Below are 14,274 nucleotides of genomic sequence, written 5' to 3' on the forward strand. Positions count from 1 at the left end.
GAAGCAATCGGTACCCTTTAATACTTGAACTTGATAATGGACAGATGAAGGAGAACAAAATGAAATTAAATCCAGACAGATAGTGGTGCCACTGGTAAGGAGAAAGTTGGATTCAGGGATGGAGGTGAGCCTTGCTTTGGATGGAGCAGCATGTACCCCAAAAGAGCAGGTTTGCACTCTGGGAGTTCTCCTTGACCACAGCTGTCATGGTTTGCAAATGATGGCTGAGGCAAGAAGCATACCTACAGAACTATGGCCAGTGTGCCAGCTGGGACCCTCTTCTTGAGCCATTTGGATTTAGTGACTTGGAGTTGCTTACCCAGAAACAGTATATATATTAATGCAACATTTATTTATAATTATATATATCTGGGTTGGGAGCGTTCAGGTTGATTCTTTCCTGTAAATGCATTCACTACCTAGAAAAGGATGATATGTGGCCCCACTAATTATTGGGTAGGTGTAGTGGATGAAGGTGTAGTTCTTCTTCCTCAGCAAGGTCATCTTTTAATGTTGGATTTTTACTGCTTTTAACCCTCATCACTCAGAAGTTATAGCTGGTCCAGAATGCGGTGGTACAGGCAGCCATGGGCATGCCATAGTATGCTCATGGGTTTCCACTGCTTTATGAACCATACTGGTTGCTGGCTGGCTTCCAAGTACAATTCAAAGTGCTGATCTAAACAGGACTTCATGGCATAGGGCCTGGTTATTTGAGGGATCACCTGTCTCCAGTGGTCTCTGCCTGTCCAGTAACATTGGGCAGAATGGGTGTGCTCCAGGTGCCTTTGATTAAATTGTGTCATCTATCACAGGGTTCCTCAACCTTGGCAACTCTAAGCTGTGCGGACTTCAACTCCCAGAATTTTGGGAGTTGAAGTCCACACAGCTTAGAGTTGCTAAGGTTGAGGAACCCTGATCTATCAGACACCTTCTCTCTTGCAGCACCTGCCCTCTGAAACAGCCTCCCCCAGAGATCCGCATGGCTCTCACCTGCTGATATTCTGAATGTCCTTGAAAACCTGGCTGTTCTCCCAGGCCTTGAGACAGAGTGGTTATTGAGTCCATGTTGGTTGTTTTTGGCTTGCTTGTATGCTTTTTTCTGGATGTACATGATTCTTTTTTTCTATTTTATTGTTTTTGCTTTTTAAAGTGTAAGCTGCCCAGAGTCATTTGGAGTCTAAATTTAAATTTAATGAAATAAATTAATAAAATAATAAAAAGGGGAACACTGGAGTAGGACAGCATTTCACCCTGCCCATCTTCCTTCTCCTTTTGCCAACCCAGCAGCCTTCACCTATGAGACCAGATCAGCAGTCATACTCTCAAATTGCTGCAAACCTAAGAATCTATAATTTCAGTCTTATCACATCTCTGTGAGCCAGAAAGGCCTCTTTGGGAGGAAGGGAGGGAGAAGTGTCCAAACATACCCAGATATACAAATTGTATTTTGCTGAAGCTTAAATGCACACTGGTCCAAAAGTATATGTATTTTAAACCTAGTTCCACAGCAGTCCTTTCTTAAGACTTCCCTGGGTTGTCAAAACATCTGGACACAAGCATTTGCCTCAAAGGCTACACACTCTCTAAGGAGTCAGAATTCTTCAAATCCTACTACCCTGTCTCAATTATTTTAACAGAAAAATGGGATTTGTTGTCCTTCATATTCTTTTTCTCAGAAGCAATTAGTACTTAATTTAATCAGAAACAGGCTATTTAGGAAACAACTGTGAAGACTAAGCCTAAAGCCAGGAAATCACTTTTCAAATTAGAGGGAAGAAACTGAAGCTTAAAAATCATTATATTATATCATCAGTGCACACAGACGCCCATACACACACACACACACACCTCAAAAGATATATTTTTCCAATCTTCACCATGATTCTGAGTACATCATCTCTTTACCATAGTGCAAAGCACATTCTATTTGGAATACACTCAAAAGAGATTGGCCATAAACCCTTCACAAACTAGTTTATGGGAAATGGTCTTCCCATTATTTGTCAACGCACTTATGCTTTGCTAGAGCTTCACTGATACGAAAGGATCATGATGGGGTATAGAGATGGGCAGAGGTGTTCTTTTGTTCATTTTTCTGTCCATAGAGAAATATTTCTATTGTTTCCTCTTCTTTTCCAAACGTAACCCAAAGGCTAAATGAGTTTATTTCTCTTGGGTGCAGATGTCAACACTCAAAAAAGAAGTTATTTTGGAAGGTGACAGGCCCTGTACCATCAATTTCCACCAACATTAATTTCCCCACACCCCTGCGCAATTCCCCACAACATTAAGAGCTTGTCTTCATTTAACTAAGACATACCCTTGTCCTTTCGGGGGATTGATTCCCCTGCTATATCATTATCTTCAGAACCTAACAAATACATATCTGGAAAATGATTGTGCTCAGATAAAGCTCTGTCTATATCTCACATTTTCTGCATTCAGTTTTTAGTTTAACATTAGCAACAAAACATATGTAAGGCAGTCTTTCCCATCCAGGTGCTCTCAGATGAGTTGGAATTACTGCACTCAGAATTCAGCCATACAGTTATCCTAATGAAGAACAGATAAATCAGTTAAATTCTCCATATTTAACTAAGGCTTGGAGAGTATTGGCAGAAGAAGAAAGGTAAGATAATAAGCAGCAGCATACTAAAACATTTCTTCCTGCAATAAATTTTCAATTCTTTAAAAGTGTATTGTGAGACTGTTGAATATGCTAATCAGCACTGACAAATTCCTGTTCCTAGAGATACTTAAAAAGCTGTAAATGAAATTCTAGACCACCCCAGCCTGGACTAACATAAAATAGTTATTCTGCAAGACTCATCAGCTGCAATAATCACAACGTAAGAACACATCATCTCTGCCATTCATCCTTGACTGGTCTTAGATTGTAAAACTAATAAAAACACTACTTTCCATTAACTCTCAAAACAGTAGCTAGTAGGTGAACTTCTATACCCAAAAAGAATCCATGGGGTCTCAAGGTTTACAAAATTTATCGACAGATGTTCACTCCAGTAAAATACAACTTTTTACTCATTTACTCAACAGTACAACTTAACACCAGCCAAGGCATAGGTTCTGCATGCCTAGAGCAAATAGGAGGGGACTTATAAATATGGCAAAAGGACTACCTGGTAAAGGCCACCTTCATCCTCTTGGGTGTCTTTGTTAGGCAAACTGTGGTGTCGTTCATATCCAGTCCTGCAGACACCATTGGGTTGTCTGGCTAGGTCCAGATGGTGATCACTGGTGGATGGGGTCATTCCTTGAGTGGATGGTGAGTGTCCTTTGCGGGAAACTGTTTCCTTCCGATGATGGATCAACTTTCTGACAACATAGCAAAATAATCACATTGAGAAGACAGGTTTACAGGAATGTCCAACATTTCAACTATACAATGAGCTGAAATATGTATGTATGTATGTATTTATTTGTCAGTCAAATTTCATCACCGCCCATCTCCTCCAAAAGAGGAGAATGGGAATCTTTTTTCAATTAAGGAATAAATCAAGCTTTTTCCTACATCTATACGAAGAAAACTAAGAAGCTCCTTATTGACCTATGAGGAAATTCAACTACAAAGGGTGAATGCAACAGAGATGGAGATCTTGTGGTTTTTCAAATGTTACGATTCGGTCCAAACTAGCATGGCTATTCAGGGTTGATGAAAACTGGACTGCAAAAGTATCTAAGGATCACAGATTCTTTTAAACTTCAGGGTACCACTTTTAAAATAGAGGTTCAATTTACAATTTCACCATCACAGTATTCTGATAAATTGATATTGAAGGCTAACTTGGCTTTATCTTTTCCACTAATTGTAATTCTTTAATCTGGTATATAAAAGTATTTGAACACTCCCTAAACAACATGTATTTTATATTACAGAGCATCTAGCTCCATAGGAAGTCACCATGTTCTCAGATAAGGGGACTTTTGAATTAGTGATATCATAATCTTAATAGTCATGCTGAGAAGTTCATTTACAGCAAAAATGATACTCCAATAGCTCCACATTCTTCTGCTCTAATCAATGAATCCTCTGTATAACCTAAGAGCTTTCTTGTACCTCATCCTTCTTTTTTTTCCCATATTCAGCCTCACTTCTTACTCTCTTTGGTTGTATTTTCAGGGAACTACTGCCTTCTTTCTTACATTGTACTTTACTGGATGCAATAGGAAGGGTAAGGATTTGGACCATTATTTTTATTGCCATGTTTCCCTCTCTGTTTGGGGGGGTAATTAAAATCCCCCCCTTCCATGTCAAGCATTGAAACACAACAGTTCCTACTGGAACACCAGGAATAAATGAAGACTTTCTTAAACTTTCTTACAAATCTTTTTCTGTTCTCTTAGATGCCAAACATCTTCAATGTCTTTGTTCTTCTCTATATTGATTATATGCACACTCTGTGCAACTCCCCGATTCCCTCATTTCACAAAATAATTCACATCAGGACAAGAAATCTTCCTCATTCCAATGTCTAATCTAGTGAAATTATCTAATGACTATGACATTTAATGACAGAAGTGCTCTACTTTCAGCAATACACTAACACAGTTGTTTTCCCAAAGTCATCAAAAAATCACATTTGATTTTTAGCTTAAATTAGTTTGTATTCATTCATTCGTTCAGCTATGATCTCCTTCAGTTTAAAATACCATCCTCTTCTGCTTTTCCACTCTTCCAAATTATGAGAATTATGCTATGCCTTCATAAACCTCGATACTGGTCTGCAAATCAATATTCAACCCTTTGGAAACAAAGGAGCTCTAGTGGGGAACCAGAAGTTAAAAAATAGAGACATCACCAAACCATGTGACTTGAGTAAAGTGCTACGTTTAGAAACGATGAATGAGAGATCCAGCTCAATATCTCCTATAATACCTAACATGATTCTAAGTAGTAACTGCAAGTCTTAATCGCATTTGTTTTCAGATAACTATTTTCATATTGTCCTGAAAGTCCTTGTTCATTTTACTTACTGGAGGACATCCCTCTGTTCCAAGTTGTATTTTCCTCCATTCTTCATTGCCTCATTATGAATAGCTTCAATAGCTCTGTCAATAGACTGCAGAACCACATCTTGTTCTAGCACCTAAGGAACACAACATATGCCACATTAAGCATATTCATCTTCCCATCAAGGTTTATAAATGACAATATAAGATAGACAAATGTAGTCACATTAATTCTGTCTCACAGGTAGCCTCTGAAACATGCTCATGTTTTTATAGCCATAACCCACAGTATTCATTTATAACAAAATCTATTTCCATTTACTACTTGATAAAGGCATTTGTTAGACATTCTTCTGAAATAAACAGGATGAACTGGGTGCTTTTTTTCCCTTTCAGTATACAAAATGGATTTTGTCTGTGTAAGATTTATTGGTAGAACAGAAAAAACATTTGCTCTGACAGCAGAGGAATATACATCACAGTTCCACTCACGCATCCTAGGCCCTGGAGTCCCTGCAATTCATTATATGAAGATCAATACCAAAACTTCAGAAGTACAAAGCAGCTCTTCAGATCAATTTCACATTCAAATTGCCATAGTGACTCTTCCACCTTCATTGTAAGATATGTGATAATTTTACACTCATCTCTCTCTGCTATCACTGCTTGCTTCTGGAAAAGCCAAGGGGCTAGATTCTATCCTTATCCGAGCCATGAAAAAAATCTAGCTGCTAGAATTGTACATACTGTATATACTTCCAGGCAATTGGAGGGTGTGATAACTATTCTCCAAAGTAAGCCATTCAGCTAGTATAATGTTTGTGCAGTATGTTTTATACCAAATTATTAGTTACACCCCAAATTAATATTGAAACAATGAACAGTAATTATTCTTCGTATTGCCTTCAAGTATCATTGTAGATCTTAATCACTGAAGTTCCTAAGGTCCTCCAGCCATGGCTTACCATCAGCCTTCCCCAATTTGGTTTCAGACAGATATGTTCAACCCCCATAATTTATAGACAGCAGGGTTTTATGAGAGTTAAATATATCTTGAAGTGAATTAATTACAGTACTGTACACTCTTTCTTAGGCTAACTGTAAATGTTACTGCTTTGAACTAAAAATAAGGTTGAAAGGAAACAAAGAACAGTAAATAAAATTTGGAAAGCATTATGTAATATAAATGTCACATTATTTCTCTTATTTGAAAGAAATTATCTAAGGCAACTTCCATGCAAAATATAAAAATAAAACATTGTTTTGATTGATATGTCATTGTTTATCTAAACAAAACTTCACATGCTGCTATACATCATCATTCTACACTATAATGAGATACTATAACTGTTCCATGAAGACCGAGATCAAATTACATACACCGTTCTCCAGAACAATATATACGTATGTTTTATTCCTGATTTCAGCTCAGGGATATCAGCTAAAATGAACAATTAAGGTATTCAAAATATCTGTGTTAGTGATCATCCCATCTAGGTTTCCCTTGGTTCTCCCACTATCTCTATTGCAGTGATTCATTCATTAAATACTTAAACTGAAATTTCCTTGAGCAAGAGCTGTGTTTCTGTAACACATTGAAAAATAATATGCACAGAATACCTCCAAAGCTACTATTATCACATTAACACAGTGCATCTTTTAAAAAGGTATTATCCTTTCTCTTAAAACTTAACTAACATACAGCTCTTAAAATATAGAAAAAATAAATCTGTCATCTAATGTATCTACCATACCCACAAAAACATGAATGCTAACCATAGCAACAACAAGGTACATGCACAAGTTGTCCGCTCGCTAAAAAAATGCTTTCTAAATTTTATCATTTTCAAGAATGATGTATTTTACAGTAGCCCTCCCCATCCAAGTATCCTCCAGATATATTGGATATAAATATCCCAAATTTTTAACCAGCATAGCCAAATTATGGGAGTTGGCCTAATATATCTGGAGGGCAGCGGAGTGGCAAATGATGCTCTACTGAGAAGGCCACGCTCCATTTCATGGTAGTTCTTTCTTCGTTTAAACTTTTTTTTCCTTTTAATCTGAGCAAGGAACCCAAAATGAGAACAGGTTTACCACACAGATACTCAAGAGATATATTAGTAAGCAGACTGTGAAGGATCATATCAGAGATGGACAACCCACATGCCACAAGTACCTATTTATGGCTCCAGCCATCCTGACATTGGCTGGAATGGTAATCCTGACATCAGTGCCATCCTGACATCAGTGGTAAAGCCATCGAATTTTGGCAGTGTGATTCTTCATACACACACCTTTTTTTCAGAATTAAGGGTAAAAATGGGAACTTAAGATCCAACTAGCTTTCTAATCCTCCTCCCACTTCAGCAAAATGGCCTGAAATGACTATTTTTCAAGCCAATATTAACCTATTCAAAAGAGATTAAGGATGAGAACAGAAATAGAGGATGAACACTGCATTCTGCAAGTGACTATGCCCTGTTAGATTGAATTAGCAATGTTATTTTAGACAGAAATGCATTATTTAAAGAACCTCCTGTTAATGGCCTTTATCTAATTCTCAGACCATCAGTACTGGGTGCAGAAGTTCCTCTATACTGCATGACTTTAGTCACAGAGTTGATTCATGGCTATAGTAAATTTCTTACTGTGCTATAATGCCCTTAATACCCTTAGCCTTTAAGTGGCCACAAAACAAGGTTGTTTTTCCTGTAATATATTAACATGACTACTTCTTTAGAAAGTTACCTTTCTGAAAACAGGCATAAATAGCTCTAGAACAGCACCCCAGCAGAGCTTCTATATGGCAGCTAAAGTTTCTCCCCATTATGGGCATAATGTGTAACCATGATTCTTATCATGGAATCATTTTCATAGAATGTTTTCATAATACTATCAGAGGTCGAAGCAGTCACTGGTTGATCATATGAGTTGACATGAGTTTCACTGAATTCAAAGATGCCTCACTCACCAAGCACTTACTGTACAGAAGTTATCTTTTTTTACAAGCCAGCATAGGTGAAATTGCAGAACTGAATCAATTTTGAATTTCCCTTACAAAAATATGAGCAAACAAAATTCTTTTGTCTCTAAATCTCCACAGTTAAGACTTTTGCTTTAGATCATCACTGAGAAGATGATGTTCATTTTCTGGCACCTAGAAGGAGAGTTTATCTTCATAACACTTATACATTTTCAATAAAACTCACAGAATGTATACTCAGGCATTCATGGTGCTCCTCAGTATTTTTGAAGCAGCTATCTTCATCCCTTTCACATAAAATTCCCCTTCCCCTTGCAGTCATTGCTCACAGTCTTCAGACTTCAGATGATTCAGATTTTGATACTGTTCAGGAAAATACAGTATTTTCCTGAAGGGAAGATTCCCCCCTCCCCTATTTTACCTTTTAAATGGAAAAACTGTCCTAGATTTGCTGACAATATAGTAAGGGAGGCAGGGGCAACTCAAATTAAGGCTGTCTTGTTTCTGTACACATGCGGTATTTAGCAATAGCATAATCCTTTCTACAACCCAACCCCCAACCATTTTTCTCTCGCCCATTTCCTCCCTCCCATCAATACACATATATATAAAAAATCACTCCTGCAGAGTACTTCTCTAAGTGTCATTCTTCAAAACACCATGGTTGTTTAAATGCCAGTCACATCGAAGAACTTGTTCAGCAGTCTAGAATAATCATAGCTTTCAGAAGAGCATTCTTCTAGACAAATGGGATCTTATGGGCTGTGCTGACAGAACCAAAGATGGGCTGCAGCCATGCGCTGTGCATGCAATTTACATATTTAAGGCAATGGGCTTATTACAGATATGACAAATTCCTGAAAAATTTACCTTTCCAGCCAAGCTTTTCCTTTCCTTTGGGAAAGCTAGATAAAGCACAATAATACCCCGCTCCTTACTTGTCTCTCCCAATTTAAGGGAAACAGCACAGATCCAAAGCTGTTTCATTTCAAAGGTCACGTAATGAATTAAAAGCAAGATGCTCCTTATATTCAGGCAGGGGTTTTGCAGTAACGTGCCACACATGTCAAGAACAATTTGAATGTCTTCCCTGGCTAGCTAAGAAACAAGAACAGCAAACAAACATTCAGGTGATTTTTTAATGACCAAGTAGACCCATGCAGACACAATATTTAACCATTACCCATTCTAAACCTGCTTTGCTGTCTTAACCCCAATTAAATTTTAATTGTAGGTAGCAAATATTAAATGAAATATCCCATTAACTACACAAAAACGGTGCTTTATCCTAGCTCTAAAATGCCACTTCCTTCAGTGCTTCCAGTTAAAAGGTTCCAGAATTAGGTCATCACCACAGCAGATCAAAAGATGAGGAAATTTGCCAAAATCACATTGGCCTGGTACAAGTCTCATCCTTCTTTATTGTTAATGCAAAACATGGTCACTTGAAACCATGATTTCGTATCCTCTGTTTTGATTTGATGTGCAACATTGTAATAATTTAAACAGAAAGGTAGTGTAAAAGTAATAACCAAAGAAGCAAACAGAATCCTTTTTTAAGGCTAATTCTTAAGCATACTACAAGTATTCAGAGACAACACTTAAAACTAAGGAAACTAATCACAGTTAAAATATCACAACCGTCTTACTGCAGCAGGTTTTTGAAACAAAAAGGATTTTCATACTCCTGACTTGTCTGGGAAAATGCTGATGAGAATCTAGTGGTACACAGAGGGAGCCAGCACTTATGTTCATGCATGAAATTCTATTTTACTTATTTGTTAAACAAATTTATATGGCCACTCAACTCACACATAGTGACTAGGCAGCTTACAAGATTAAAAACAAATAAAGGACCTGGCAGCAGAAGCAAACATATTCAAAACTAGCCATTTAATTGGCTCCATATCAGCCTGGAGTCCCCAGGCCCGCTGACAGAACCACACCTTCAGAGCCTTCCAGAAAATTGTTACAGTGGGGAACAATCTTATCTCTGGGGGAATAAGATTCCATACAGAGGGAGCCACCACAGAAAAGGCCCTTTTTTCCTGTAGCCATCACCTCAACAGTCAGTGCAGAGTCACAATCACTTTGGCCCATCTGGATATGTATTCAGAGTATGAGTCTGTATGAGAAGAAATTTAGTGCAATTCAATTTTGGAAGCTTAAAATGTTCCCTAGAGTTGATGCAATTACATTTGATAGGCAAGATGCATACATGTACATCTCACATTGCTTCCACAGACACTGTCAAATTGTTTGGAGCAATTAATTATATGGAAATCACACAACTGATTAGGGTAGGCTTGTCCAATTGTGGGTTACAAGCTCTTGGGGGCTGCATCTGCTCTTTCACTACCTGGATACAGGGAACTTTGGCTATTCTGCTGGTGCGGGAGCAGGCTGTGCATTCAGTGGGGCTGTCCTTCTAACAGGTTTTATGCTCATAGCAACAGTTCCCGCAACAGTTCCCAACTGTTCCTGAGTGCTATGGAGGAGGCTAGCCAGAGACCCTACCAAGAGAAGGGTGAAGAGAGCAGCCACAGTCTGCCCATAGGAAAGCCAGTGCATTTCTGCAATATTGATCCCCAAGGGTCGATGGGACTATCCAAGGGGTTGATAATTGGCTAGGGGTCTTTGCAGTACTCTTAGTTAAAGTAGTATTTATTAAATTATTTTCACATAATAAAGGTTTGGGGGTTGATGAACAGTCTGAAACTTCATGAACAGGTTGATGAGCTGAAGAGTTTGGGGACCCCTGGTCTAATCCCTTGGCTCTTAGGACAACAGCCTCTTCGAGCTGTTTTTATCACACCTCCCAAGAACAGTAGGATGCTGTTCAGTCTTGGTTCTGTTGGCAGAGCATGACAAAGGTAGCCATGACGGTCCCTCCCTCTATCTCAACAAATTTATATGGCACATTCCAGGGAGTGTCAGCCCTTTGAGGTAGACCAGGTCAGGAGACAGACACCACAAGAAATGCTAGGACGCTATTCATATATGCTATAATAACAGACTTTGGAAAGCCTGACAGATTTCTCTCTCCCTCCCTCCATCTTATATTCAAGAGAATCCCAGCAGGCCAAACTTGGGTTTCTTCCTCACCCCCTCCTGCCTTTCCAGACTAAGCTGATATTTTTGTAATGGCTGCTGCATACTTTCTTCCAGGCTATCTTTGTTCTCCTCTACAGGGAGGCTCGGGAGCTGAAAGACCAGTTGCTGAAATGCACCAGCAACTCAAGGGAGCTTCTGGCCTCTTCTCATGGCTGGTCAGGTCTTGAACTAGCTCCCTGTGGATCGCAGCAGAAGAACACATCCTACTGTTCTTCTGCTCTGTCTGGATAGGCTGATGGAGTGGTAGCCCTGTCAGAGTGCGGCAGTCTTATTCATGGGGGCGGGATTAGGAGGCAGTGAGGTTGGCTACACAAATTAATTATTTTAGGTGATCACAGCACCACAAAGGCTGAGAATTCCCAAGCCAGGCTTTTAATTTTAAACAGAAAGATACTCATTTATGATGTGGAACAGGATTTTTCAAACAAAGTTCTGTGGGGCCCTAGAAATTGATGGGGTTCTGTGAGAGACTATGGCCAAAAAAAAAAAAAATCACTTAAATTCAGCCAAATTTCTATCACTAGAGCTTTGCCTTTTGGTTATATAAAAACTAACAGGTTCCACAACCTGTAGAGGGACATTATAGGCTAAATCCTCTTTCCCTCTCCCCTGTTTCTGAAGTTTACTTATCATATTTATATGGCTGTCCATCACACAAGATGTGACTCTGGAAGGTGTACAATAAAAAACTACAAAATAGCAATATATTTAAAAATCGACAATTAAAAACATTACTATTATGATTAAAAAGCAAGGAGAGAGCATCAAACAATGGAGCCACCTCATCAACTCATCATTCCCTTGAGACCACCAGGTTTTGCATTTTGAGGGACTTAGGGAAAGTTGGCAGGGATGGGACCAGCTTCACCTTGTGGAGGGGGGATAGAATGATGTTCCACACAGCAGAAAGGTAAAGCAGCTTAGCATATGGAACCCTCAACACACCTCTTCTGCCAGACCTGATGGGACAGGCAGACATAATTGGGAAGAGGCAGTCCCTCAAATAAGATGTCCTGAACAGTTTTCAACTTCCTTCTCCTATATTTCTTCTTCCTTCATTCCCAAATAAAAGTGGCTATTAAGCATCAATTCCAAAATTAATAGCTGGAAACCAAAAAGTAGGCAGAAGGAACTCAGTGTTGCAAAGATTAATGCACTCAGGCTTCTTCCCTTATGGGGAAAATATATCACTGCAGTGAATAATTATTAAACATTAATTAAAATTAATTAGAATATATTAAATTAAAATACTAAGCTGTCCCTAGTCACTGCTGTGATAAACTGAAGGCACAAAGTGCACAGTGCTAACTCACAAAGGACAACTGAACATACCACTTTTCCAATAAACTGGATTAAATATATTTGACTTTTCCTTTGATGGGTTGATGGTTCATTTATGTAGTAGACTTCTTGGGTGTACACTTATGGGAGCTATACATGCATAACCGCTCAGTACAGTCATGTATATATTCTACCTTGCTAATCATGATTGGTGGTAAAGAAAAGAAATTTCAAAAACTCTGTGTTGAAATAAACCTATACAAATGGTAGCATCCTGTCTTAGTGAGCCTTTTCCTTCCTGTGGCTGTCTGGGTAATACCAGGTAGAACCATATTGCCAATAGCGAAGATGAGATTTTAGTTGAAAATTCACTTTCTAACAGATTATACATATCTTATTTGGACTGGTTCATTACACTGAAGCTCAAAGAAATTAGTAATACTACCTCCATTCAAACACAGAAATGCTTTTACATCTTCAACGCAGCCTACCATTTCATGTAATGGAAAGGCTTCCATGGCCTATTAAAAACTAGTATCCTGCACTTAGATTAAGTCAGATGACATATAAAGCCTCTTCCAGCTTCTCTACAAAGCCACATCTTCTTTTTCTACTCCATCACCCCAAAATCCATTGCATGCAAATTAAGAGTATGGATGGATGCACAGTAATGCAGAAGGATATATTATTTTTCAGTTTTAGCAGAGAGACAAAGGATACAAAAGGCCACACTGGCAGGAAACAGTTCTTCGCAGAACTGTGGTATTTGCCCTACATTCTTAGACACTTGCATGGACTTGACAGGAAAGGAAATGAGAGGAAGAATAAAATGAGCTCATTCCCAAGCTGAAACTTGGCTCACTGCTTGATTGATAGCCAACATCAACACATAGTTATGAAAGAAAAGCTGCCTGCCGTCACACAACCCCACTATCAGCAACCAAAATGGCCAGCTGCAAAAAGGGAGAGGAGGCAGGCGCTGGAGAGAAAGGGATCAGAGAAACCAGTGGCGAAGCTGTGTACTTATGAAGACTCCCACATGGAGAAAGCAGCTAAATACCATTTGCAAGTTATGAGGTACATAAGTAAATCTATGTGTATTTTAATAAAGCACTAATGAGGGAAAGGCACTTCTTTGACACTCAAGGGAGAAACAAAAAAGAAAGTGCCACTAGTTACACTTCTTTTCTAGATAGATGTGAGAAAAAAATGTACAAAGAAAATGGTAAACTAGAGATCCAAATCCCAAGGATTCTCTTAACAGCAAGCGGAAGAGAATTGAAGGGCTCAACAGAGCAGTTTGCACTCTCCCTACAAAGCTGTCATTGTGAAATTTAAAGACATCAGCACAAACTTTAAAGAAACCTTGAGATGTTCTCTGAATTCATTTCATTCTGATCTAAAGGACACAGCTTTGCCTTCTCCTATAAGATACGACTATGTTAGCTAAGGAAATTCATGGAGCTATTCCCTAAAATGGATATTACTTTGGGACCATCACCTTCTGACAAAAATATATGCAAACAAATTATTCTTAAAAATGATTTCAAAATTTTGAAACGAATGCAGCTTGCGGAGCAGAGGTGTATCATGTGCTGTTCTAGAGGTACACATAAGTGCCTGCATAGCTGCATTTTGTACCTGCTGAAGCTTCCAGATACTCTTCAAGGGCAGCTCTATGTAAAGCATATTACAGTAGTCCAATCAGGTGATGACTAGGGCATGAATGCCCTTGAGCAAAGCCCCCCAATCTAGGAACAGATGCAACTGGTGCACAATACCTGCCATCTGTTCTTTGAGGAATCATGAGTCCAGAACCACCGGGTTGCGCACTGGGTCTGTTTGGGGCAGTACAACCCCATCCAGCACCAAAGATGGCATAGGCCTGTAACCGGCAAGCCCCCAAACCCAAAGCCACT

The 14,274-nt window shown here is 38.9% G+C and overlaps 1 protein-coding gene across 1 annotated transcript in view; it reads right to left on the bottom strand.

Annotated features, from left to right (window-relative positions):
* Positions 1 to 14,274, bottom strand: part of NCKIPSD (NCK interacting protein with SH3 domain) — a 98,214-nt gene that overhangs the window by 47,156 nt on the left and 36,784 nt on the right. Inside the window, exons 2-3 of the mRNA XM_063291723.1 lie at positions 4,999 to 5,111; positions 3,144 to 3,339 (exon numbers count right to left, since the gene is read on the bottom strand). Of these exons, the coding sequence (XP_063147793.1) occupies positions 3,144 to 3,339; positions 4,999 to 5,111 (309 nt within the window). The remainder of the gene's footprint in view (positions 1 to 3,143; positions 3,340 to 4,998; positions 5,112 to 14,274) is intronic.

Source organism: Candoia aspera, chromosome 2, assembly GCF_035149785.1.
Source record: "Candoia aspera isolate rCanAsp1 chromosome 2, rCanAsp1.hap2, whole genome shotgun sequence".
Lineage (NCBI taxonomy): Eukaryota > Metazoa > Chordata > Lepidosauria > Squamata > Boidae > Candoia > Candoia aspera.